A 27,320-nucleotide genomic window follows, 5' to 3' on the forward strand; every position below is an offset into this window, starting at 1 on the left:
TCTGCTGGACAGCTCCACTTACTCTTATCTTTCTATCTAACTTACTACTTCAGGAAGAGTCAGCTGCAATCTGGAGACAATCTTTTGCTGTTTAAGCCTTGTAGTGTTGCTAGATTCCTTTTTCCTTTATTATTTCATCTGGCAGCTGAAAGGACTATAGGGGACTCTTTCCAGAGCTGAAGGAGGCTGAGTGATAGGTGATTCCCCAAGTAGTTTGTTGTTAGAAATCACAGATGAAATCCTGGCTTCGTTAAACTCAGCAGCAAAATTATTAAGGTAACTGCGGGGAAAAACACAACTATGGTGTCAGCAGAATAGCCCCAAACAAGATTAGGTATCATTCAGCAAACAAAGTTACAAAAGGTGACACCATTTAGAGGAAGGAGATGGTTGTCTGGTCAGTTTGGGAAGCAGATCTTAAACTGACACCTTTGTGAAAATGGGAAGAAAAACAATCCGGAGCTTACGAATTAGATTCTGCCAGCCTGGCTGAATTTGGCTGAAATGATGGATGAGCCACACAAAGCTCAGTTCTCCTAGGACCTCCGGTGAAGAAGATCCAAATGGCTGCACAGGCACAGTCATTTTGGTATCTGTTGGGTTTGGGTGCCTTTTCCCCCTGTGTGTGCTTTTCTTCAAAATAATTAACATTTTGTTTTAGGGAACCCTGCCTGGATGTCTGCCTTCAACCTTTGAAGGGCATCAGGTGATGTCTAATGGACATAAATCTGGCCAGCACATCACAAGGGGCTGTGACTCAGGACCACTCTGTCTGTGAGAAGATGATATGAAGCCACTGCAGGAAGCCAATTTTGCAGATTCTGATGGGTCTCCAAACCACCCAGCAATGTCGTCATAAGACATCACCCAGAATTGACTGAGATGTCCCAACCGGGAACTGCAGCAATACTCTAACCCAGAACAGGACCCCAGAAATGCCCCAAGCAGGATTCACTTGCTGGGAGTTGCTAAAAAACATGCAGTTACCAAAAAAAAAAAAAACCCAAACAAACAATTCTGAGCTAAATTCTTTTGGCCAGGTAGCATAGACACTATATAATTATCTACTTTTAACAAAGTTTTCATCTTTGCTTTGTAGCTCAACTTTAAATAGGCCTCCACCAGGAAATTTCCTGATGTGTCATGATGACAGTGGAAAAAATTAGTATCAGAAAGTATTCTAGACAGAAAAACAAAACCACCCCCTGCTATATTATGCTACTTTCCAAAATGTAATTAAACCAGATAGAATATTACATCCAAGGACGTGGGTAGGTGCCTTGACAGTCAGAAGCATATTTCACACTGATTTTATTACCTTTTCTTTTGTAACGCACTCCCTGCAATCACAATTAAAGAAATATGAGTCTCTTAACCGGTCATTTCTGTCTTCTGTGGGATACAACAGGTCAATATAGCTGGTAAAAACCTATACGGCAAAAACAAAGCAGTCAGTGAAAAGCAGCGTATTTATCACTACTAGTTCTGGTATATGTAGTACGATGACCACATATTCAAGCAACTTGCGGGCGCTTGCAGCCACGTCGCATTTCAGGCCTCTCAGCAGCATCAGGAGTTGCCATTTGTGAACGCAAACTGACAGAGAAGTGTTTCCTTTACTTTTCGTTATGGAATTTCCCTCAAATATTACCCTGGCTTAAACCCAGGGCAGCAAGATTCAGGTGTGGATAAGGAAACTAATCACAGCATATATCTCAGGCTCCTGTCAGACTACAAAGAGATGCCTACTTTTCAGAAGTAAAAAAATTATTTCAGATATCCAGCCTAGGATAAATTACAGTGGCCTGGTTCTTTAGAGGCTGGAATCTCCAACTTTTCTTTCTGAAAATCTGCAAGAATTGGGGCAACAGCAGTCACTCGTAGCTTCAGAAACTTAGGACAAGACCTTTAGATCTCTGAAAAGAAAAGAGACCCACTGCTCCAGTTCTAGGAGAATGAATATCAGATTTACTTCAGCAGCTATATTTTAAAGCAAAAAACCCCTGCTTTTGAACATTTTAAAGGCCCTTCACATACACTATTCTTAAGTTTTTCTCTACTTCAGTGCTCTTCAGAAAAGAACCCCTGCAACTAGCTTTAATGCTCTCTTTTAAAATGTGATATACCCTAAGAAACATGTCATATGCACAGTGCAGTTGATCATTGTGCAGACCAAGGAAAGCTTTAGTTCCATTTCCCCATTTATACTTATTTGAAACGTTTTGCTCAGTCTTTATGCTTAAGGTTTCTTTCTTCTTTCAAGTAAAATGTACGTGTAATTTCATACAGTACATGTTCTTCTTATTGTGTATGATCTCACACTTGCCCTCACACTCCTCTCCTCCCCTCCCTATTTTAAAAGCACACAAAATGCAGAAAATACATTCACAGCAAAAATTTTGAAAATGTTGCGATGCAGTGGCTACATTGAACCTGAAGATGGAGACACAGGCCATAAGACGGCACAGAGCCCAAGCAAAACCAAAGCTTGCATTTATAAAAGTCTTCAGTGTCAGAAAAGCAAACGTGCAAAAGCCATGAGGTCCTGGAGAACCGATGCAGCTTCTGAGACACAAGTCGATCAAAAGAGGATGCCAAGCAAGGCAAATACTCCACATCTCTAGCCCTCAAAGTAAGCCCTCCCTAGAATAGCGAAAATGTCCAGGATTCCACAGTAAAATTTCAAAGCCAGGATCAGTCCTTGTCCATTACCACAATGTATCTGCAGTGACTGCCAACATCACAGACAAATCATCATTAGTAAATGGCATAAAAAGAAGTTGCTCATCCGAGTCATTCACCCTTGGCTCCGGCAACTAAACTCACTTTGTTTACAATGGTGAACAGCTATAATCCACAAAAATAACCTCTCTTCCCTTCTTCAGAACTGATATCCCATATTTCAGAAAGTGGTAGGAGTTAACAAAGTCAAATCTGAACTTATTTTGATCAGCGTTAACTTCACCTTCTACATTAACATTAACAAATGAGCCACTGAAACTCTACGCAAACTCCATCCCCAGATAGAATGTTCTTATCTTCATCCCCTGCAGATATGTGAACATCCTCCTCAACTCTGTTTAACATTTTTTTTCTTTTTTTTTTTTTTTTTTTTTAAGGCAAAAAGCAGCTGTGCTGCCGAACACCCCCTGCCACGTTGATTATTTGATTGAGAAAGTTTCAAGGCAAACCCAGAGCCTTACTCAATTTCACAGAATTTTATCCATCACTGTTCAGCTTCACTCCACCCAAGAACACACACTTATTCTTCTGTGACTTCCCAGCAAATGCTGCTGAATTGATATGACCAAGTCCCATGATTTGTGGATGCTCTGTCCAAACAGAAGTCAGAGGACTTATCTGTACCCATTTACCTTGTTTATTCTGGCTTCGATTTCAATACATTACTATTATACTGGGAACTATTATAGCAGTAATAATTTGCTTTGATCTTGGAATTTCAAAGCACCAGCCAAACATAAGCAAACTCAGCCTCATTTTACAGATGGGTAAACTGAGAGAGGGTCTGGCAGCTGCGCAGTGACTGCTGCAGGTGCCCTTCCCTTGTTTTAGCTCAAAATAGAATCCTGCCTCTGAGAATTGCTTCAGTCCTCCAGAGCCAGCACCACTTCTCCAAAGCAACATCATACCCTTCTCTGAGAAACAAGAGATCCTTCCTCCCCATTATTACATCATCATCTAATTGAAATGAATCCTGAAAAGCAGAACAGATCCTACTTTCAGGATGCGTGTCTACAGAGTACATTCAAACACGGAGCATTTACCTCTTCTCCAGGCTCAATCTCTTTAACAGCTCTGACTTCAGCCAAGGTTCCCTTGTAAGTTACGATGACATTTGGGCAACAGCTATGGTTCATCAACGCAACACTGTAAAAGTAAAAAAGTAAATCTTTTCCACCCCCACCACCAAAAGGAACAGGTAAAAAGTTAAGCACTTCACACAACTAGTAAGTCTGAAAGACTGAGTCAGCCTCTCTCTGTAAGCTGTTCTTATCCTGAGGCTTAACATGAAGGTAGCTCTGGGAAAATCTGTTGTACTGTTATTTATTCTAATGATACGGGGAATGGCTGTGCTAATGAATCATTAGAGTCTTTAAATCCTATTATTGCAGGATAGACAAGTTATTATTTTCCCATTCTTATTGTACGACAGGACAGCTGACAGGGGTGTTCAGGTAGTTCAACTATCAACATCCTATTTAGGTATCTATGATAGACAGACTGTTTTCCCCAGAAGAGAAAGAAAGAGAAGTAAATTTAACCTAAAGGAAACAAGCAAATACAGGAAAACAAGTCATTTGCTGCATCGCAACTTAAGATGGGTGTTAAAATTTTAGCTGGCTTCTGTGCAAACATAACCAGCCTCCGTGTTTGAAGTGGGAGGGAAGAGATTTCTGTCTGTTATACAAGCACACAGCTTAACACAGACACTTGGACTGCTAGAGAAAAGTACTTCCCATTATGATCAGGCTTGGAGAAAGTGCAGTCTGCTGCTTATTTGAGATACAATGTATAATTTTAATTCTTTCTCCTCCAATCTAGCAAAATAATAATTGTCTCCTCGCTCTTTTTAGCTCACGGGTACAACTGTTATGTAGGAAAGATCTGGCTCTTGCATGCTGAGCATTTACAAACAAAGGATAGTGTTGGACATGTTTCCAGAATATCCTGGTTTAATACTCTCCTTTCCTCATCATGACCCTGATCCTGGACATTTCAAGGCCTTAATTTTTAACCTGTAAGTCAGGACTACGAACTTCAGACAGAGCTGCCTGAGGAAGGAGAATCCGTGAAGCAGGAACTACCTACTGCTGCCTGTAAGCAGCACTTAGCAAAATCAGGTCCTGCTTTAACTGGGCATCTGTACGTTTCAGATTACTTTGACAGCGATAAGCTACTAATAATCTATGCCTCCCTCACAAGGAACACAATGTAAGCAGGCAGTGATAATACTTTCAGTATGGGCTTTGCAAAGAACAAGGGCAGAAAGTATCATCCTTCACTACGACATTAAGTGGGAAGGACAGAATTAAATGGAAGAAATGTTCCTCAGCCTTAACAAGATCTGTGCTCCCACGACCACAAACTGCAGCTAACACTTAACATCCGCAGTTTATTTGTCAAGCTAAGAAGCTTGTACATATTTTTTTCCACTGTCATAGCAACATAAAGCATTGCAGTTTTCAAAACATCTGAGGAGGCTGAAAGAAGTTATGAAAAGGATTTGCTGTTTGCCAAGGAACAAAGGTAGAAAGGATGTTGTTCAGAGAACACCAGGTGAAGGCTTGTACCCAGCCAGAACAGAAAGTTGTGAACAGAGCAAGTCACCTGCAATCCTCTTCATTTCGCTTTGATCATTACATGACATCCCTGTCCAGAACCTGCTAGCCAAGTAACTGTCTCCTACCAGCCTGTATATAGTTCACAATCTAAGCTTCAAAACAAATGACAAGTACAACTTTACCAAAATTACCAGATTTTTAAGAAAACCTGCTGCATATCATTGGCCACATATTATTAGCTAATTATTTTAAACGAGACAAGTATTTAATTAAATTTCTTTCAGTAGGGATCTACTTCCATACACGTGCAAGAACCTTTGTTTGTTTTTAAATAAGTTAATTTCCCTTTAAAAGAATATTAAAATCAACCTACTCAGGAAATATGGCTGATCCCAAATGAGAGAGTTCTTCATCTTCAATTGTGAAGCCATTACAGTTAACCTAAGGGGAAAGAGACTGGATCAGCTTCTGGTCAGCTAAGTACTCCACGCTCATTCGTTACATTCTCAAACTTCCAAGGCAATTGCAGTAATTTGCTTACAATTTTCTTTCCACCTCACCAGCACTCCCAGGGAGCTATATGACATCTCACAGAGTGAAGCGTGGACAAAGTCCCCATGCAAAGGAACCTGCAGGACACCAAAGAACTGACAGCCCAACACCCAGATCAGGGGTGTCAAACTCATTTTCACTGGGGAGCCACTTCAGCCTTGCGGTTGCCTTCAAAGGGCCGAAATGTAATTTTAGGAATGTCCTACACTTATATAGTCCTAAAATTATATTTTGGCCCTTTGAAGGCAACTGCGAGGCTGATGTAGCCCCCCAGTGAAAATGAGTATGACACCCCTGATCTAGGCGACTGCTCCTTGGAAGCCAAGAGAAATAGGGCTTGAAAAGAGAGCTAGGAAGTGTCAGCCAAAGCGAGACCATTGCAAACATGAAACGAAGCCTGACGCTGACCATTTGGCCATGACAAGTCAAGGGCCGAAGCAGAACTACACATGCCAAGAGCAACATGGGGATGAACAGCAGTAAACTCAGCCAGGCTGGGGCAGTACGGAGCTTTGATGGAGCTTGTGTTACAGAGACCTGCCACAATGACGTCTGTCATCAAGGGTTGCACATATCAGCTACAGCTGAACACACATAAAGAACAACAAAGGCAGTGAGAAAGACTTGAACCTAATAAAGACATAGAATAGGAGGGGACAGAAAAAGTACAAAGTATGAGAGGAAGCGTATTCCTAATTTAAACAGACACAGGATCAAAAGAGCTTGTTCACAATTTTTTTTATGGAATAGATTGAAGCATGTTTTAAAACCTTCTCCTTCTTTTACTCTCACTAAACTCAAGGGAATCTTACAGGAGTTTCAGCTTTGTTTCATGTGCATTTTGTGACCTTAAGTGACCAAAATGCAACTCAATCGAGTACTCTATTCCAATTTCACTGTGAGTCACATACATGCCAATATGAAAAGAATCCTCTCCACATTCACCAACATCTCCCTACAATCATCAAAAAGTTCACAGAAGAGCCAGTAAAGCTTTAAAACAACTACTATCATGTGGCCAAGTCCAGCTGAAGCTACAATGGGCACAGGAACTATCAGTGAAGTGCAGTGTAAGTATTTGTTCTGGAAGGGTAAGAGCTTACGACAAATGCTACCAACAATGATATGCTCGCAAGCTGGGACACAGCTCAGACTGGATTTTAGAAATGCACAAATACTTCTCAAAGCCACTCCTCAGGTATTAACTGTTTGGGATGAGTTCACGATTAAGGAAAGCATCCTGTTTCTCTGATTCACTCACCAGTATCTTTGCTTGATCTTTATGCTGCTATTTTTAGCAAGGTAGCATCCAGAGACTCCCTGTCTCTCAAGATGAGCATGCTGCTGCACCAGCCAATGTATGAACATACCTGAACCAAACCCAAAATGTAATTGCTGAATACAAAAACAATAGAAAGGAAAGATCATATCAACAGCAAGTAAGAACGTAAGGCTACAAAGGCCAACAGGAAGAACAGCTTGATGGTTCTGAATCACAGGGAAATATTTAAAAATATGTAGTGAGTTATCATTAACTCCCCTCCACTAAGCCAGAGACAACACACTTCTTGATTTTATCTTACCAGAAATGACACAAGAAGAAGAATTAGAAGGGATTAGATACCACCAGTTTCAACATGTGAATGCATGACTAAAAAAGGGAACGTGGAGTGAAGAGACATGAGTAAAAAAACTAGAGCTTGAGGTTGTTCCCAATGGTGGAAAAGAGAATGTGCAAAGGGAGGCACAAAATTATGCAAGGTCTTCAAGGAAAGGATGAGACACTGGAACTTGAGACAAGAGAGAAGCTGTTTGAAGAGTATGACAAGGTGAGACTGAGGAGGAAGGGCACCAGTCTTGAGAGCTATGTTCCACAGGGGCAAAAGACAGTAGAATTATACCAACAGCTGGGCAAGAGAACGGTGAAAGGCAAGGATGGTTTGGACAACAATCTTTGCTCCACTCAAAAGGACCAATTACACCTTAACTGCATTGAGTAACAAACAACATCAGATAAAGGCCACAAAAAGCAGTGAGTAAGGAGTCAGAGGTTTCTAAGTCCCAAACGACTGCCCTGAGTTACAGTGAGAAAGAATGCGGAATGAAGAAGCAAAGGAGACAACAAGAGACCAGATAAAGTTTTGAAGCAAAACAAAGGAGCAGCAGCATGTCCATACTATTAGTTTTAGGTCAAGTTAACTAATTATTAGGAAACACTTTTGTACATATCAAGTAGTGACGTGCCCCGACTTCTTCTAGAAAGAGAAATGCTGGGGCTAAAACCTCAAAAGGTTGTGTCTTGTGAAACACTTCTGAGGAACATCCAGATGACCTTTGGAGATTTTTAGTTCAAAAAATTGCAATGTCCACAGTGGCAGATAGTTGCCTGATGATCAGGATGAGCTTAAGGTGACACCTAACGGTGACCTTAGACATCTACAGAGAAGACTGGATGGAATATCAGATCTGAGAGGCAGGAGATCACAGAAGTCAGCTAAAGTACCATGATCTGGTGGAGCTGGTTCAAGACAGGACATGAAGTGAAAGTCATTATAGCCAAAATAATGTACGCTTCGTGAATTCTGCCCACATTCCAACAAAAATATTCAGAAACACAAGAAGAAACTGGATGCACTGATGTTTTTAAAGTAACCTTCTGACAAATACAAATTGTAAAGTCTTCAGAACAGAAAAAAATCTTTCATTGAAGGGGAAAACATGATTAGAAACAACACAGTGCATGAGGAGCAGATGCTAAACCTGCTAAAGAATAATTCCCCTACAGAATAACAGTACTACTCTACTAAGGAAATAGTAACAGCACCTCCTTGTTGATAGATGTCCAGCTCTTCCAACCAGGGTATTGCCATCTCAGCTCTCATCATAGCAGTCAAAATTTGCCCCCATCTCAAAAAAAAATAATCTTTTTTTACTCAAACATTTAAAACTAGCTTATTTTGAAGTACAGGAGGAAAAATACAAAAATGGATCCTGCAGTATTCCACTGGTGTGTTACACCATCCACTACAATGCATTCAATTTAGATGCATATGAAAAGCAGATGAGAAAAAAAGAGGTGACACATTTCAGAAGTTATCTAACAAGGTGTCCTGCTTTTCCTTCATCTCTCCAGATGACCAAACTACCTGACTGCATTTAAAAGCCACAGATCAGATAAAAGTTTCAAACTGCTCTTTCTACCTCTCTGAAGTTTACTCCCTGGGAAGGTCAAACACAACGATGACCTGACCAGCAGGGACTTCCACAAGCTTGAAGCCTGAATGAAGGATTTTGCCTCTGCAGGGTCTCAGACCAGCAGCCTTCCCTTTAAGTCCAACAACAGCAGCACTAGGCTCAGCCCCAAGAAGCCTAACTTTGACTGGGTCTAATACAAGCTTTTTCCCCTTCAGTGTTTGAGTAGCACCTCACAGAAAGTCTGCAGGCTAGAGCCTCTGCCCTCACTACTGAAATGGGGCACGTCCAAGCCCCTTCTGCTCAAGGAAGTGGATCTTCTCCATCTAGCACACTCAGCTCTCCCCTAAGATAAGCACAGAGATACAATTTCCATTGTGAAAGGGGAAAAATGTTAACAGCAAAGGCTAAACTCCTACAGCACCCTCCACCTAAGCAGGCTGTGTTCTAGCCAACTTACTTGTGCAAAGAGAACTACAAGGGCAGCATTGTCAGGGTACTCCAAGTGCTTTGAGTAAAAGTGATGAAGAGCAGCAATGTCGTTCTGAATCAGCTCTCTCTTTTCATTGTCTAGTTTGTCAAGGTCTGTGGACAAAGAATACATGCCATTTCAGTAAGAGGAACACTCCCCTGGGGAACTGCAGCTAGACTTAGGTTAGAACAGGCTCAGACTTAAACAGGAACCCCTCAAGGAATAGCTCCTTGGAAGTACTGCAAGAAGTGTCTGTTCTTTCATAAACGTAATGCTGCTTCTGCCAAAGCCACATGTGTACTACAAGATCATGGCAGGATTAAAAAGCATTTTCCAATATCTTTACATGAGCAGGTAACTGGACACAAATTTCCCTTTCTTGGGAGAAGAACGTATTTTAAAGTGTTTTTGTTAAACCTAGCAAACAGAGGAGCCAGCCCCAGTCCCAGCCCTCTAGAAGCCTGTCAGTTGTGGGTAGTTATCCTCAGCTGTCTAACATGACCGTATGAGCCATGTGGTCCCATCTACGGCAGTACAAAGTCACACTCAACATCATTCTTCTTAAAAGAAGCTTTACATAGTGAAACTTCCTCACAAAGAACTCGTCTTTATCAGTACAAACCACCCCAGAATCCATGCTAAGGAAGGCTGCTTATCCCTGCTTTTAAAAGACATGATTTTTCCCAGCACAAAGGTCCTCACTATTTGTGGCCACGTGTGATAGGGACCTAGCAAAGGCTGACAACAACGCTGGGGCTGGTCACCAGGGGCTCCCTTTGCAGCAAGAGGCAGAGAACATGAGGGTGCTCAGGAGTACAATCCACCTGACCTACTGCAGGCCCATGACAGGTTCTAACCAAAGCTGTGGCCACTGAATCCTTTCCTTCCTGGTCCCTGCAGAGTAACATAAATGATCGGCCACAATACCCCCCATTCCTTCTCTCTCCTCAAGAGCAGAGTGTTGGAAATTTTTTTCCTAATCCCCTCTCTCACAGTGGCAGTGCCACCAGTTCACTCCTGCTCTAAGAGAGCCAGATACTCAGCAGTTTCGCCTCTCTGACTCAAAATAATAGCAGAGAGAAAAACATGCAGGAAGAGAAAAGGCTGCACAACGATGAAAGAAAGGGGAAATTATTTGTAAGAGCAGATGTGAATGACAGGAGAATCACAAAAAATACTGGGGAATACAAAATGGCACAATTCAACGAGAATGAGGACAAATAACAAGTAAGAAATGTTGAGCTTCCTATTGACAGCCAGGTGCCTTTTCCTTTCCTGTGTAGGGCGTTACAATGCGTAAGGCAATGGCTGAACATGGCAAAGGTCTGCTAAGAGATGAGTGTAGTCAACAAGGCAAAAGAAACAGGGGTTCTTACTAACAAAATCAGAAACAGAACAAGAGCTCCTAGAGGACAAGGGGGGACACTACAACAGGAAAAAAACATTTCAGCCTTTTAGCTCCCGAATTAATAAATGATTGAAGACAAGCTGCAATGCAGAACATACAGAAATTACTACAACTTCAATTACTACTACTTCAACCTCAGTTCTACTAACCTACCTGTAAAAATTACCCTTGCCTTAGGCAAAGTCAAATGTTGGCATTTTTCCCCTTTATTTCCCCAGTTGTCCCAACAGCTGTGACAGGAGCTTTTGTTCAGGAAGCAAACAAGACTGCAATCTTGCTGCGCTTGGTTACTCCTGCTACCTCAAGTCCTAGCAATGACAGCATTTATTCAGCATTTTATAAAGGGTTTTGGAAGCCATCAGAGTGAGAAATGTGAATACACAAATCTATTGTCTCCTTGTACATTACCCCCAGGACCAAGAAAGAGAAACAACAGACCAGTGAAAACTATGTGAGGATGGTTACTGGTTCCCTAGTTGCTCAATTTCTATCCTTGCCTCACCGGACATAAACAGCAGCCTTCCAGTTAAAAGCAAGCCACTGCTTCATCTCTTTCCTTAGATTATTTTGGAGCATTTAGGACATGGAATTTCAACACAATCATATATAACATGTCAGATTTGACTGGCAGTGACAGATACTGAAGCATAGTCCGGAGGGTTCTGCAATTAGCCCCTTAGTCACTGTCACCATCAAGCATCAGTGCTGTCTCTGATTTTATGCCTCCTGGTAACAAAGAGTAGCTATTTTAATTTTACAACATTACAATTCTCAAAAGACACTAGAGTACCAGAAAATCCATGAGATGGATGTATGCTACATAATTAATTCTGTCTAGGTTTTCACCCTTGTTTAACAGCCCCGACAAGCGACCAAGAAGAAAAAAAAAAAGAAATAAGAGTACCGCACTTTCGAAAAAAGAGGAATCACAATTCTCATTGTTTACTGCCTCCAACAGGAGTGGGATGCTCTGAAAGGTTTTGATGGAGCAGGGCCAGGGAGAACCAAATCATGGATATAGATAACTGCCTCTGTTTACCTGCAAGTCTTTTCTACTTACGTGATTCAAACTCTTTTACAGCAAGCAGCTTCTCCGACTGTGTTCTTTCAGGGTGAGTTTTCTAGCAACACGGGGAAAAAAGGCAACAAGAAAATATTTTAGTGTTTTGCCTACTCATTCATAAGCTGGGTACTCCTATCTGTAAAACCAATTCAAACCCACACTGTATGAAATTCAAAGAACTTGATGAACAGCAATGAGTTAAACTGACTGCCCTTAGTAAAGCCATAGAAATATCCTCTCTGCATCAAATTAGGCAGCCAAAGATTAACTCCTATCAAATTTATATACATAAACTGAACAGTATTTTAAATATGTCATTTGCTTTGTTCTAGACACCCAGAAAGCTGCTAACAATAGCAAGCAGGCAGGAGACAGGCTTCACTTTGAGGAAAGTGAATAAACTGACTGTTGACAGAGTTCAAAAGCAATGCTCCATTGTTGGCCTAAGGCCACTTCTTTGTAATCTTGGCCATTAAATATGGCTTTGCAGGTGGCCCAGCAGCTGAGGTTCAGGGACTATGGTTTGCATATTTAGCTTTTATATGACATGTAGGGTTCTCCCCTTCCCCCCTGTAAGCAATAAAAGCACAAATTTATTCCAATGACTTTTTTATCATTAAACATTCGATTTTGTTTGTAGATCACCACTAAATCACACTTTATTAGTCACACACACATACATTCACACATACACATCTACACACACAGCAAGTATGCAGCTACCTTCCTAGCAGGCCACCAAAATCCTCACTACATACAGTATCCAGGTTGCCCTTGTCACATAAGCAGACCTCAATCACACAAATATGTTTCAAAGAGGATTTATTTTTGCAGAGAGAGTTTAGAGCTCTACAAAGATAAACAGCATAATAACCTTGAAACTCATGAATCCCATCCCCTCCCCGTAAGCACTTGTGTTATCCTCAGTATCCATATAGTTAGGGAACACTAAAATGGAGGTTGACATTGCAATCTTATTTCCTTATTAATAATAAAATTTTTCTCCAAAGACTAAGGGCCTGAGATTTCTCCCTCAATCTCTGTTTTTCAGCAGTTAACTCCAGTAATTGTAAACATTTATACCTGAATGCCTTAGAGGTGTTCTTGACTCCCAAACGTACTGGAAGTTATATACCACACAATGCTACGCAGATACAGCTGAAAAACAGTACAACAGGCAACTGCGTCATAAAGACATCAGTGCCTGCAGACAGGTAACACCAGAAGCATTCCTCAGGATTTAACCATACACACCAAGTTTCATTCTTCTTTCTCTTCATCAACGTGGCCATGGCGCTGGGCTACACATGTAACCGAGAGCTCAAATCTACCAGAATGGAGGCTGAACCACCATGTACACTGCAAAACTATCAGTAAACTTTTCCAGACTCTGTTAAGTTACAGCTACACAGCTGAAAGCCTCACTAGCTTTCTACCATCTTTCCCAAACAGTCTCCAGCTGGACTATGGTGGCCCTGACCCTGCTGCAGTGCCTGATGGTCAGTTTATTCAGCTGCTCATGCTCTGTGTTACACTCATCTGTACACAGGATGCCAGCACGTATCTGCTTTGCAGGGACAGTTACTGTGGGTCAATTCTCATCTTCCTGCCTTCCCTGGCACCCAGAATAGGAACACACCTCCCGGGTCCAGCCTCCTGCTCACCTGTTTGGCAAGGATCCTCGCCGTTAGCCTCACGGTCTCTGAGGGATTCCAGTTCTGACCAAAAGCACACATGGCGGAACACTCTAGCTTGTGCATTGGCCAGTCTTCCTTCTGTAGAAACGTAGAGAAATATTTTTAAAAAAAAAAGCCATGAAGATACAGTGATGAAAAAGAGGATGCAGCAAGTCCTGCCACATCCTAGAGGTCAAGTGAAATGTGTTTCCTTTGAAAAAATAAGATGACGCTCACTAAATTTGAACAAAAGCTTGAGTCACATTTAAGGGGTACAGCTATCCTGCTTTTTCCAAACAAATTCACAAGGGAAGAGTTAAGGTCAGAACATCTTCATTTATTCAACGGAAAAAATAATTAAATGACAAAGAAGCAAAGAGACAATACGACTTATAAATCACCAGTTCTTATTGTTCAGATCAAGCACGTGAGGACAGAGTAGGTCTGAGCTTGATGGCTTTATTGGGTTCACTTCCATTTAATACCTGAGCCCCTCATTACGAGACAACCCTGGCGTAATCAGGAGTAATGTGTCTGAAGCCAATGGATTCACAATCATCACAAGAATCAGTATATGTGAGGTCAAAACCAAACCTACTGAATAGAATTATCAGATTTTTTCCCGCAGTGTTGCAGAATAAGAGCACAGCTAGGCAATGGAAACACACTAATAAAGACAAACACAATTTAAGAATGTATAGCATATTCCTAGCTCAACATACAGTAACAATTGGAGTGATGGCACTGGCTTTTGGCACTCTACAGATTCCCTCCAAAGCAACAGAATCCTTCAAAGATGAGCACAGAATCACAGATTAACAATCTGCACTGGCACACAGAGCCTCACATGGACTGTCCTCAAACTGTATCAAATTTCATTTTATTTATTTGTTCAAACATGGAAATATTTCTATATTCAAGCAGTGCACAGTTATTTATTTCTATATCTCGCCGCAGACACACATTTCTAGCACTGCGTTAGAACAAACCTATAGTGTTCTGCCTGTATGGGGAGTATCAAGTTTTGCTTTCAAAGCAGATTTAACGTGGTGGAAAAGAGCAGTGGAGGTAAGAAACCATGACAAATCCCACAAATTTAAAATTGACTGAAAGTGAAAACTTGAAAAACTTTTTGCAGCCTCCAGAAAGTTCTTAATTCCCCTTACTGTGATTCACCCAGTAACACAGATCCTGTGTTAGCCGCCCACTCAAACAAAAATTTAGAAATAATTTAATTAATTTTATAATTAATTTTATAATTTCAAAAATAATTTTATAATGTAATAATTTTCAGCCATTTAAGACACCATGGGTACCTAGCACACCTACACAGGACCAGTAGATATCCTACAGGTCTACATCCCTTGTGTGAGCTATAGCTGGAGGCCCCAGAGAACAACTCAAGGCATATCAAACAGCTGAATACAGGACCCCAGTGTCTCCTGCCTTGGCTGGTCCAGTTATTTACTGGTTTTGCAGCACAAAACAAAAGCTGGGATCACTGATTTCAGAGTTAGTATAGCAAAAATTCTTCCATTGAAAGTGGCCATTTTAATTGCCCTGAGCATGGACAGTTTTAGAGTTCATTTTATTAGGAAAAGAAAGGTGAACACCCACCCCAGCCTCCTGCAGGATTTGAAGCAGTGCAACACTGCAAGGGTATTCAACCCCTCACAATGACAACTTCATTGTCCTTGGTATCTCAGCATGGTACTTCCAAAAAAACCTACATACAGGCTGCTTGAAATAAGCTCCAGTATAAACATTCTAAGAGGATGCAGCAATACAGACCATGAGAACCAAAATAGTGTATTACACTGTAGTCATGTCATGTGAAATTACACTCTCAGCTCTCCTACAGCTGTCACACCACAAAATGTATCCCCCCCAGACGCCTGTTTCCTATGTGTGCCCCAAGACCTTTTTCAGGAAAACTCCCAATAGCCTTTGCTTAGGAATCCACAGGCTAAAGGTTAAAAAGAGACAGCAGGAGACCTCATCTCCCAGCCCTTCTCGCACACCCACCAACTGCAGCATGTGCAATAAGTGAAGGCGCAGAACCTGAAGTTTTGTAGGACCCACATCCATGCACACCAGTTAAATAAACAGGAGAGACGACCCGATAAAACAAAAAAATCAAAATGCAAAATCACGCGCCTGTCTCAAAGCAGTGTTTTTAAAATCCATTTGTTGCCTTCGTTCTTTACACACTGTTAATTAAAATCTTTCCCCAGGCAGAATCACACTGAGTTATATGAACTAGTAAGGAGGTTCAAGGGACAAGATGCAGCTGAATTGTGCGAAACGAGATAAAAGCCTGAAACGCCACAAGAAGAGAGATTACTGATGACTGAGTAATACCTGGGATGGAAACACCATGATAGCAGCTTCCCCTGCGATCACAGCAGGACTGTATTTTGCATTCTTTTCCACGTACTTCTCTAACTACTTTGAATTATAACAGGTAGCATTGTTCTAGTTGAATCCCTAATGCTACATTAATGATATTTTCTTCCTATTTTCATTACATCCGCAGCATTTTTCCCTTTGTTTAGGAGTGACAACATTTTTGGAAGGGAAGTTCTTTAAACCTTATGCTTTTCACATCAAAGCATGGAAACAATCTTCTTCACCAAGTTCTTCAAATGGATTCCACCATCCAGGACTACTGGATTAATTCCCAGAACAATGTCATATAGCTCAGCATAAATAATGCCAAACAACAAAATCTAACACTCAAAAAAAATAAGCCTGAAGTCCAAACAAATGTCCTCACACCTCCTTCCTCACATGGACTTTCCAATAGGATGTAACATTTCTGTTGTATTTCACTTGATTGAAATTAAACCACAAATACCAAATAGAAATGGTAGGCAAGCCAGCACAGGGGTTAAGCCCACTTGTTCAAAAACAGAAGGCCCAATGATGGGCAAATGGCATCCTACTCTTTAATCACACTTCAGTAAGGTAGCTTCTGATGTCTGGTATTATCTGGTGAAGTTCTCAGATACAGTCCTTCACCAAGCAGTGAAGGTAAGAGCTTCACGTATCTTCACAGTCATCCTTCTCTACCAATATTTACCAAATGCTGGGCCATAAAGGGTATTTGGCTTCTGTGGGCTAATGTTCGAAGGTTCACAGGAGACACTTTTCAAAGAAAGTTTTGGGGTAAGGAGACAGACACTTCCCCAAGGCAAGCCTAAGCAGGATCTTGCAGTGTCAAGATTCCTCTTGTACAGACTCATTACAGCAAGAATTTCATGTTTTTTCTACAGCTCATCAAAGAGGAGAAATTTCTACAAGATCCCATTTAAAACACATCTCCTTGATGCTAACTCCAGGTCTACAACTACTTTTGAGGCTCGCTTGCTGGTTAAAAATACATGTTTCCCTTAACTCCACAAATACCAACTACAACACTCTTTAACATGACATGTTAATAAAAACCCATAAATGTTTTGTTTGAAATATATTTCAAATATGGAAAGTCATGACAAAAACATCTCTTTCTGCATTTTGGCTAGCTGATCTCCACGCTGGGATAAATAATAGCTATGTGTAGTAACAGAAAGAGGAGCTCCAGTAGCTGGTTCAAGTTCACCAGTTCCACAATTGCAACCATGTAACCCTCTTAAAACATTTCTCTTCAGAGTGTTTCAGCAGCTAATTTCTGAGGAGAAAAAATGAACACAGGTCTCCTGCTGTTTGACTAAAATTATTATAATTTAAGAAGTCAAGACCCGAACAGCTGCAGATGGGGTCTGAAAGCCACTACAATAATAACAGGCCTGTGCTTTGAGGAGGCAATAGTGGAGAGCAGAACAGCACGAATCAGCTAGAAATCACAAACCCTTTTGAAAAAAGAACTGGATTAGGGGCTTGGAAAGGCAAGACGCAGCAAACCCAGGTGACATCCTCAGCTGTATCCAACCAACCCATAAAACATTCCAGGTAGTGAAGACTGGCAGTGAAGAGAGCTTCCACTCTCACACACCCCGCATCCAAGACTGAACATCCAGCTTAATATAGGTCAAACTTCAGGTTATCTATCTCAAAAGCAAATAGACCAAAAGGACAAGTTAGCACTAAGGAAACTGTGCCATGCACAGAGTGCGTGTGCATAGAGAGAGGTCTAAGCAAACAGCCACTATATCACTGCAAGACTTCTGCGTGACACCACCTTTCCTGACAACCAAGGAAAAGGAATTATACTGCACCACAGGACTCAGCCAATGCCTCCAACACCTGGCCATAACAGCAGGAGATGCACTCTTTCACCACTTATATGATCTCCAGCAAGTCAAGGTGTCTTTGTGTGGATAGATGATGGTAAAGCAGTGGATGTGGTCTATCTTGATTTCCATAAAGCATTTGACACAGTCTCCCACAGCATCCTTATAGCTAAACTGAGGAAGTGTGATCTGGATGATCAGGTAGTGAGGTGGACTGCAAACTGGCTGAAGAAGCCAGAGAGTCGTGGTCAATGAGGTGGAGTCTAGTTGGAGGTCTGTATCTAGTGCAATGCCTCAAGGTTCGGTACTGGGGCCTATATTATTCAATATATTCATCAATGTTTTGAATGAGGGAATAGAGTGCACTGTCAGCAAGTTTGCTGATGACACCAAGCTGGGAGGAGTAGCTGACACGCCAGAAGGCTGTGCTGCCATCCAGAGACCTGGACAGGTTGGAGAGTTGGGCAGGGAAAAATTTAATGAAATATAACAAGGGCAAGTGTAGAGTCCCGCATTTGGGTAGGAACAACCCCAGGTTCTAGTATAAGTTGGGGAATGACCTGTTGGAGAGCAGTGTAGGGGAAAGGGACCTGAGCATCCTGGTGGACAGCAGGATGACCATGAGCCAGCACTGTGCCGTTGTGGCCAGGAAGGCCAATGGCATCCTGGGGTGTATTAGAAGGGAGGTGGTTAGTAGGTCCAGAGAGGTTCTCCTTCCCCTCTACCCTGCCCTAGTGAGACCCCATCTGGAATATTGTGTCCAGTTCTGGGCCCCTCAGTTCAAGAAGGACAGGGAACTGCTGGAGAGAGTCCAGCGCAGGGCAACAAAGATGATGAAGGGAGTGGAGCATCTCCCTTATGAGGAAAGGCTGAGGGAGCTGGGGCTCTCTAGCTTGGAGGAGACTGAGGGGTGACCTCATTAATGTTGATAAATATGTACAGGGTGAGTGTCATGAGGATGGAGCCAGGCTCATCTCGGTGACAACCAATAATAGGACAAGGGGCAGTGGGTACAAACAGGAACACAGGAGGTTCCACTTAAATATGAGAAGAAACTTCTTTACTCTGAGGGTGCCAGAGCACTGGAACAGGCTGCTCGGGGAGGCTGTGGAGTCTCCTTCTCTGGACACATTCAAAACCCACCTGGACATATTCCTGTGTAAGCCCATCTAGGTGTTCCTGCTCCAGCAGGAGGATTGAACTAGATGATCTTCCGAAGTCCCTTCCAATTCCAAACATTCTGTAATTCTGTGTATCTACACCCCATCTGCAAACCCCAAAACCCCACAAAGGTTGCTCTGAGGCTTCATTCATTAAATGCTTGGAAAGTATTTTAGAACTTCAAAACAAGGATACTATATGGCTCAGCAGAGCAAGAAATACATATAGTGTCACTAACTTCACTTTCAATAATCATGTTATTATGAAAGAGAAAAAAATCTCATTCACCAGAAATGTACTAAAGAGAACAAGATGTCTGCAGTTATAGAATCTGCGATTCTGAAAAAGGCAATTTTTTTTTCCTGCTGCACACTTTTACACCTTTCTCTTGTCTCTTTCTGATTCATCTCTCCTCACCACTAGAAAGAATTCCTATGAACTGTGGTATAGTAGATCTTTAAGAGTAAGCTCAAAAAAAAGGTTTTCTATCCCATAAAGTATAGTCCATGCGATAAACAGTTGTTAGATTGAATTATACTGAGTTTTATTACAGTAGCAAGGTATTAACCAACATAAAAAAATCATACTGTGTCCTTGTTGTGTACATGTAACTTTTAGCTGAACTGAGCAAAGAAAATGTGGATTTACAGAGAAAATTAACTTAAAAACATAAAAATCAAATGGACAATGCCGTAACAATTCTCAAGCACAGCCCTACGCTCTTATCAGCATTGCATGAAGAAGTGTCACAGCCATGGAGGCAAAAGGAGCACATTTACTGTACATCCCAGTGTTACAAGTTCAGTATCGAGGCACAGATATCCTTTTTGGTTTTGACAAAGAATTGCTGAACTGCTGAAAAGTGTCTTTGAACAAGAGAGGGATGAAGATGCAGCGCAGATTGTCTGTGCAGCACGTAGAGTCAGTGGAGACTGGTTTCTAGAGAATATTATGCTTGAAGGTAACTTTGAAAGAATGTCAAAGAATTCAATCTCAGCAACATTCATAAATTTCATCAGACTGACTCAGAAGGCCCCAAAACATGGAAGATAATGTTATATCAACTAGGAAGTCAAAAGCCATACACATATCACCAGTAAGAGTGAAGTGCTAGTACCTGTGCTTGTCATACTATTGTCCAGACATTGTAACATCATATGCCTTTTCATCTAAAGCATCATACTATACACCAACAGGTAGAAAATATTTTAATTGATTAATTAATCAGACAGGCTTTTGCTGAGCATTATCTCCTGCAGTTTTAAGGATACTCAGTTTGAACAGATCAGTTTTTTATTCTTGGAAGTTGCCCCATTCGAAAGAATGGTATTCTGACTGTTTACAAAAAAAAAAAAAGCAAGCAAGCAATACATATACAGGACTTTATCCAGGGGAAACAGAGAAAAAAATCCTTGTTCTTACATATAAAAGTATAAAATTCATCAAGGCTGGGAAGTAAGGACACAGAGGCAGGGACTGAAGAAGTGACTTGGAGGTAACACCAAGAAAGCGTGGATCAGCAGAAGTATGTTCTACTACTTCAACCACAAAATCTGCTTGCTACTTTTCCTGACACAAATCACTGGACTCTCCTACTTTCATGTATCTTGCAGTGACAGCTACCTGCTTCACAAACCACTGTGAATTTCATATGGTAAGAGAAATAACTCACAATCACAGATAAAGAGCATTAAATAGCAAACAAATTGCTATGTCTATTTCTTTCCCTCAGTTAAGGGCTTCCTAAGAAATAAATGTCAGATGGAAGCATTTCTCACAAGTAAGCATTCCTCATGAATGAATCATGGGTTTTGTCTACACTGTCTTTAAAACTCATCCAGATTTCTCTCCAGGGCCTTAGGGATGCTCATATGGTAAGCATTCCCTTTCTTCCCAGCAACTGATGGGCATCAGTCTTTCAATATTCTGTAAACTACCACAAATTTTGTTCTTTTAAGCACTTTGAGTTCTCCTGGTGCTTCAAAATCAAAAGGTCATTTGATTCACCCACAATTTACTACGACACTGTGGGAAAGTAGGAACGTGGGGAGGCAATAGAAGGAAAACTAGGGGAGGGCCAGGCTCGTTTTGCAACTTGCACAATGGGAGAATACAATACATCCTTGAAATAAAAGCAGTAGCCATCTCCAAGGCGCTCGGGAACCAAACAGCACGAACCACAATATCTCAGTCCAGATAACGACATTGGAGAATACTTTGCATGCAACCCACGCACTCAGCAACGTGCTACCATGTATGAGAAGGTTTGGATTATTTATAGCTAACGCATAGTTGCATGCCAGACCTTTGGTGACTCAAATCCTGCATGAGCACAGCTCCATACTCTGTGCTCAGCACTACAGATATTACATAGCTTACATTATTTAGCTAGGAATCCAATTGAGTTTTTCACATGCAAACTGGATAATTGTTCCGTATCAAGTTGACAGTCCACAAAGGATAGATAATAGATCTGGCAAAAAAAAAAATTTGAAAGATGCTTATTTTGGTTTAAAGTAAAAATGAAATTAAAACTGTATGTAAGTGTTTTGGATGTCTTCATATTGCTCTACTTCAGTGCATGCTTATATTCTCTTTTCAGGTGCTTCTAAAAATAAAGTATACAAAAGAACAGAAGTTTCCAGAGGGAGTGAGTTAGTGAGAAAGAATGGTAGGTTTCAAATGGTTACAACTGCTGTCAGCTGTGGCCACTCAACATACTTGCAAATATTTGAAAAAACCCAACAAAATCCCCTTAAGACAGCTATTCAGTGATTTGATTTTTCCATTAGACACACTCTCTTACCAGTTTGGTGAGCTAATGTTGAATTATCTGGTTTGTGCTTAAAGAAAGAAGTAATATAGACATAATTAGTGGGCTGACAGGCGGCTCTAATCAAAGTCTCAGTGGTACCAAGCCCTGGAGCTACTGGTCTTGAAAGACTCACACAGACCATGTCCAAATCCTGTAATTGTCCAATGCACAACTTCATGGTCAGCATCTGTGGGATGCTGAAACTGAGTGGTTTACTATTAACCATAGCTACAATTAGAGACTATAAATGCCACACAAACAAAAACCAGAGTTCAGTAACCCCCACCCCTTTTTCCCTCTGCATCCTTCCAAATTGCATTACCGTACCTGACATTCCACATTGCAGTAAAAGGCCTGCTTACATCTTCCACACTTGGACAATCCTTCTTTCCTTAAAAAGAAAACAGAAGTTATTATATTCTACAAAGCTGAATGAAATACGAATGTACCCTGTATCACTAAGAAAGATGCATCTCCTACTAGAAGCTAATACCACAGTCATCTGAGAGGAGTTTTGCACAATATTTTGCATTTCACAATGAAAACTGTTTTTCTTCAGAACACTGCAACTACAGCTGAACTCCACCTTCCAACAGCATACACTATTTTTATTTGTTTGGAGTTTCAAAAGCAAGTTTTCCCTAACAGCTCTTATATTATGCAAAAGCACTCTGCTGTCCTGACAAATTGCTGGGTTTGGAAATCTGTTATCCTATGCTGTCTGACAGACTGTGTGATTTTTTAACTTCTCCTTGTTCTCCAAACTTCCCAACCGCTCTGTATTGCTCACCAATATTGACTCTTTGCTTCTGCTCTGCCAGTTCCATTGCTTCTCTGGTCACAAGAAAAATGACCACTGTTCTGTGAGTAATGACCTTCCATTATTAAACACACTATTTGATGTCCTGTCACCACACAGCCTCTTACTGTCCTGCTGTCTAACATCTGCTCAGATATCTGTGTATTCTAAGGTCAGCTAAGGCTTGCACCCTCCTTTGTTTATATTTGTATATATATTTTTATATATCCCAATGCAGGGAACTGCCAAAAGGAAGGTCCTTTTCTGCGTCAAGGTGCATGTGTTGTAGCAGATTCCAACAAAAATAGAGCATGTGTTACCCAACACACAACATTTTGGTGTGACAGCAACAAGCATCTCTCAGCAGAACTGAATACTTTAAAAAGTCTACACATCCTTGCCAGTTTAAATAGCAAAAGAAAAATTGTCTTAAACTGAGTTAAGTTAACTGGAGTAAAACAACGGTGAGTGTCCTCATACAATGTGGTAGTGTACAACATTTCAGAGATCACTGGCATTCGGAGTCCATAAAACACATCAAATCTTGATGTCCTCTGACTGTTCTTGCAAAGCAGAAGGTGCAATGTGGGTGAGTCAAGCTAGCATCATGACTCTGCTTGCTGACAGCACACACCTCAAGCACAGCTGTGTATTTAAAGTATGCAAATACAACATTCTAGTCTTATTCTGCCCATTTTACGACAACAGCTTTACGATCAATTAGCAGAGCTCCTCTTCCCAAGACCTGTGCTGAGCCCACAATCGTCCTCCTAATGCTCTTTGCAAGTTCAACAAGCACAGTCCAGAATCTCACGTGTGCTAGTCCAGTGCCAATGCAATGGGACCCAGACACAAAACCCATTTCTGAGCACCGGCATAGGAAGTTACACCACCGAGACAGCTTTCCTCTTGGTGGAACCTCATGATTCCAGTGTGAAATCGGTTCCAGATTACTCCACTGTAACTGCTATGGTACTGCATCCAGTCTATTTCTTGATCACTGTGCTCCTCCAGAGCTCCATGGGAGAAGCTGGCACAGAAAAACAGCATTTAAACATGCTGGTCTTGGAGTTGATCTTTAAAAGTTACCCCATGAAACCTAAGCAATCTTAGATAACTATTATCATTACAATATCGCTTCATAACATTGGAGCATGGAAAGTATTCCTTGGTTCTTTTACAGCAGGAAATCTCCTGGCTGTGATAAAAACTTCTAGGCATTTTCTCTGACACAAGGGAATCTGTGGTTACTTACTGGAGGGGAAAAAAAAAATAAATAAATCCCAAACTAACTAACTAAAAAAACCACCAAACTTAGGGCCTAGGAAAAGCCACACATGTGAAGGAGAGGAAAATCACCTCAGTTCTATAATACTTCTTCAAATTAATGGGACTCGCTTTACCGACTTCACTAGGAACTATACTAGGTACTCATAAGCAAAGAGAGAAGGTGAATAAAGAGAATAAGTAGATAATGTTACGAAGACAGAAAAGGACAAGGTCAAGACAAGAGAGAAGAAAATGAAAAGCATAAGTGAGCTAAGATGACAGGATAAGAGATGAAAAGACCATCCAGAGTGCAATAATTATACTCTTCAGTCTGCCTCTCAGTCTACATATGCAGGCAATACTTATTGATAAAAAGAGCAAAAGTACAGCAATTGTTTTCATTTAACATTTGCACTGAATTATAACCAGGTAAGCACTGTGATTCTTCAATAAGCTGCCAGAAGCCAGAAAAGCACTATATCCTCCAAAAATGTGTGCCATGCCACTGGTCATGTCCACAGGCTGATTTTCTATCAATAACCCTAAACCACTTTGTTTTGTTTTGTTTTCTTCAGCAGCTGACAGTGAGAGGTTTACAAGCAACTGCTGGAATAGCCAGAGCAGGTTCAAACCACCTAAATAAGCATAAACCTGAGGCCACAGCATCCTCTGAGAGCCAGGGAAGGGGCAGCAGCAGCAAACATGTTGCCAGGACATGGTGCCCATGAGAACAAACCTCTCATACAGCCCATGCTTTGCCTTAGTAAAAGTAACTTGCCAGAGGACTTCATGATTTGGGCAGAGATGCAGAAATATACAGCTATTTCATTAAAGGTGTGTGTATATACATATATTCCATTCCATCTGCACCACAGAGAGGCAAAATGTCAATTTTGGCAATCGCAATCCCTTTCTCTCTGGTCAAAATTTAACTAAAATCAGTCTGTATTACACCACTACAAAACTAGATGAATTCCATGAAACTTGCCATGGTTATGCACTTGCCTACGTAACTCTAAGAGCACATGAAGAACAAAACTTCCTATCTTCCTTTATTCTTCCTGAACTGTTAAGCAAGGAAAAACCAGTTTTGAGCAAAAACTTCCACCACGGTGCTACCGTCAGAGAACCACAAACCAAGGGGGAAAGCTTCGCAGAGAAAGGCCCCCGGAGCCGGCCCGGCCTCCTCTCAGCAGGCACCGCGGCCGTGACGAGCCCCGGCAGGCCGCCCACTGACACGGCCACGCTGCGGACGCGGGTGGGCCGAGCCGCCGCCCGCAGAGCCGCCAGAAGCCGCCCCAGGGCCGGCCCCGCCGCTGTTCGCCGAGCCGCCACCGCCGCCCCCCTGGTCCGCCCCGGGCCTCCCCGGCCCTACCTGGCGAAGCAGCCGTCGCAGTGGCTGCCGCGCTCGCTGACGGTCAGCACGGCGGTGTAGGCCGGGCAGCTGAAGAGCAGCTCCCCCACGGCGTAGCGCCGCCGCGCCCGCAGCCCCCGGCCCTTGCCGGGGCTGTCGAACCTCTCCAGGCCGCTCGGCTGCGGCGCCGCGTCCGAGCGCATCCCTCCGCGGGGCAGGGGCACCGGAACAGGCCTCTGCCGGGGTCCCCTCCCGCTCCCCGTACACCGGTAGCGGGCGGGCGGCCGGGTCCTAGCGCGCTGCGGGGCGCCGAAGAGCCGCTGCCGCCTGCCCCTGCCCGCCCAGCGGCGCGGGGAGCGCCTCCTGCGGGCGGCGGCGGATTGGCCGGCGGCTGCGCACCCGGGAAGGCGCCTTCAGCCCGCTGGGCGCCGGAACCGTACTCAGCAGGTGTGCTCGGAGAGCCGCCCGGCCCACGGCCTTGTCAGCCCACCCGCCGTGGGCTGGCATAGGGGAGGGGTCTGCCCACGCGTGCCTCCGTATGCCCACACAGGGAGAGCCCCCCCGAGACCCGGCCTCGAGCAGAGAGTTGCCCGGGGAAGGGCCTCACCACACTCACCTGACAGCCCCGGGTCTGGAGTGACGGCGAGGCCTCCTGTGGAAAAGCACCTCATTCATGCGCAGTGTTGCTCCTCAGGTCACAGGGGCTTCAGGTGTCATGGGCTGCTTGGTTGACTGGGGCAGGGCTCAGCTCATGCAAGAAAAGAGTGGCCAGCAGCACTGGGGCAAGTTGTTGTCCTGTTGTATTCAGCTTGGTGAGGCCCCACCTCAATTGTTGTGTTCAGTTTTGGGTTCTTCAATACAGGAAAGACATTGAGGTGGAGAGCGTTCAGATAAGAGCAATGGGGCTGGTGAGGGGTCTGGAGCACAAGTCTGATGAGGAGCGGCTGAGGGAACTGGGGCTGTTCAGCCTGGAGAAAAGGAAGCTGAGGGGAGACCTTATCGCTGTCTGCAGCTACCTGAAAGGAGGTTGCAGCATGGCAGGTGTTGGTCACTTCTCCTAAGTAGCAAGTGATAGGACAAGAGAAAATGGCCTCAAATTGCACCAGGGAAAGTTCAGATTGGATAGGAGGAAACATTTCTTTGTGGAAGGGGTTATCAGGTGTTGGAACAGGCTGCCCAGGGAAGTGATGGAGTCACCATCCCTGGAGGTGTTTAAAAGGCATATAGGTGAGGCTCTTAGGGACATGGTTTAGTGCTAGATTGAGGTTGTGGTTGGACTCCGTGATCTTAAGGGCCTTTCCAACCAAAATGATTCTATGCGAGTCCAGTGCTGTTCAGGTTGTCCCGTTGCCCATCCTGGCTTGTACCACCCACCATAGGGCTGTGGTGGCAGAGGGATCCCTGCGTGACCCATTTCTCTAGTGGTATGAGAAAGCAAGGCCACTGAAGATGGTGGGTTGGGCAGGAGATCACCAAACATGAGGAGAAGCGGCCTCTGGAGGTGGCCAGCCCACCCTGCTGCGCCTGGGCCAGCTGGAGAGCCAGGCCAGGGCCTTGGCCAGCCCAGCGCTGTCTGCGTGGCTTGTGTGTGCCAAATTTAGGTTATGGCTCAGAAGATGGAAAGCTGAGTACCCTCTCACAGTATTTTAGTATAATATCCTGTAGTCTGAGCAAAAGAAAATCCCATGGAATCAATGAAAAATTGTCATAAGGGATGGGCTTCTCTTTGTAAAAAAAATCAATCAGCAAAGAACAAAGAACGTGAAATCTGAATATGACAGTGACAGCCATGTTGTAAACACAACAAAACCTTCAACAGCAAGAAAACACTGAATTTATGCAAAGTACAAATTCCTATCTTAGAATTATTAAGAGGAAGTCTATTACTGAAATCCAAATGCAACCCAAGAGAAACCAGTAAAGCTGGCTGTATTAAGGAAAGTGCTACAGCTTTGTGCCCAAGTATTTTGCATATAATTATCAGTTGTACAACATCCTGATACAACACTAAGAGAATATTCCTT

The 27,320-nt window shown here is 42.7% G+C and overlaps 1 protein-coding gene across 2 annotated transcripts in view; it reads right to left on the reverse strand.

Annotated features, from left to right (window-relative positions):
• Positions 1-25,986, reverse strand: part of SMYD2 (SET and MYND domain containing 2) — a 31,478-nt gene extending 5,492 nt beyond the window's left edge. Inside the window, exons 1-8 of one of the 2 annotated variants that reach the window (XM_071805989.1) lie at positions 25,913-25,986; positions 22,202-22,265; positions 13,655-13,765; positions 11,988-12,048; positions 9,508-9,632; positions 5,677-5,744; positions 3,786-3,888; positions 1,319-1,429 (exon numbers count right to left, since the gene is read on the reverse strand). In XM_071805989.1, the coding sequence (XP_071662090.1) occupies positions 1,319-1,429; positions 3,786-3,888; positions 5,677-5,744; positions 9,508-9,632; positions 11,988-12,048; positions 13,655-13,765; positions 22,202-22,265; positions 25,913-25,971 (702 nt within the window). In that variant the 5' untranslated portion in view covers positions 25,972-25,986. Of the gene's footprint in view, positions 1-1,318; positions 1,430-3,785; positions 3,889-5,676; positions 5,745-9,507; positions 9,633-11,987; positions 12,049-13,654; positions 13,766-22,201; positions 22,266-25,317; positions 25,658-25,912 lie in introns of those variants that run through there. The other variant, XM_065835120.2, reaches the window with a different exon arrangement.
• Positions 25,987-27,320: the final 1,334 nt, after the last annotated feature.

The sequence above is a fragment of the Patagioenas fasciata genome, chromosome 3 (genome assembly GCF_037038585.1).
Source record: "Patagioenas fasciata isolate bPatFas1 chromosome 3, bPatFas1.hap1, whole genome shotgun sequence".
Taxonomy (NCBI): Eukaryota; Metazoa; Chordata; class Aves; order Columbiformes; family Columbidae; genus Patagioenas; species Patagioenas fasciata.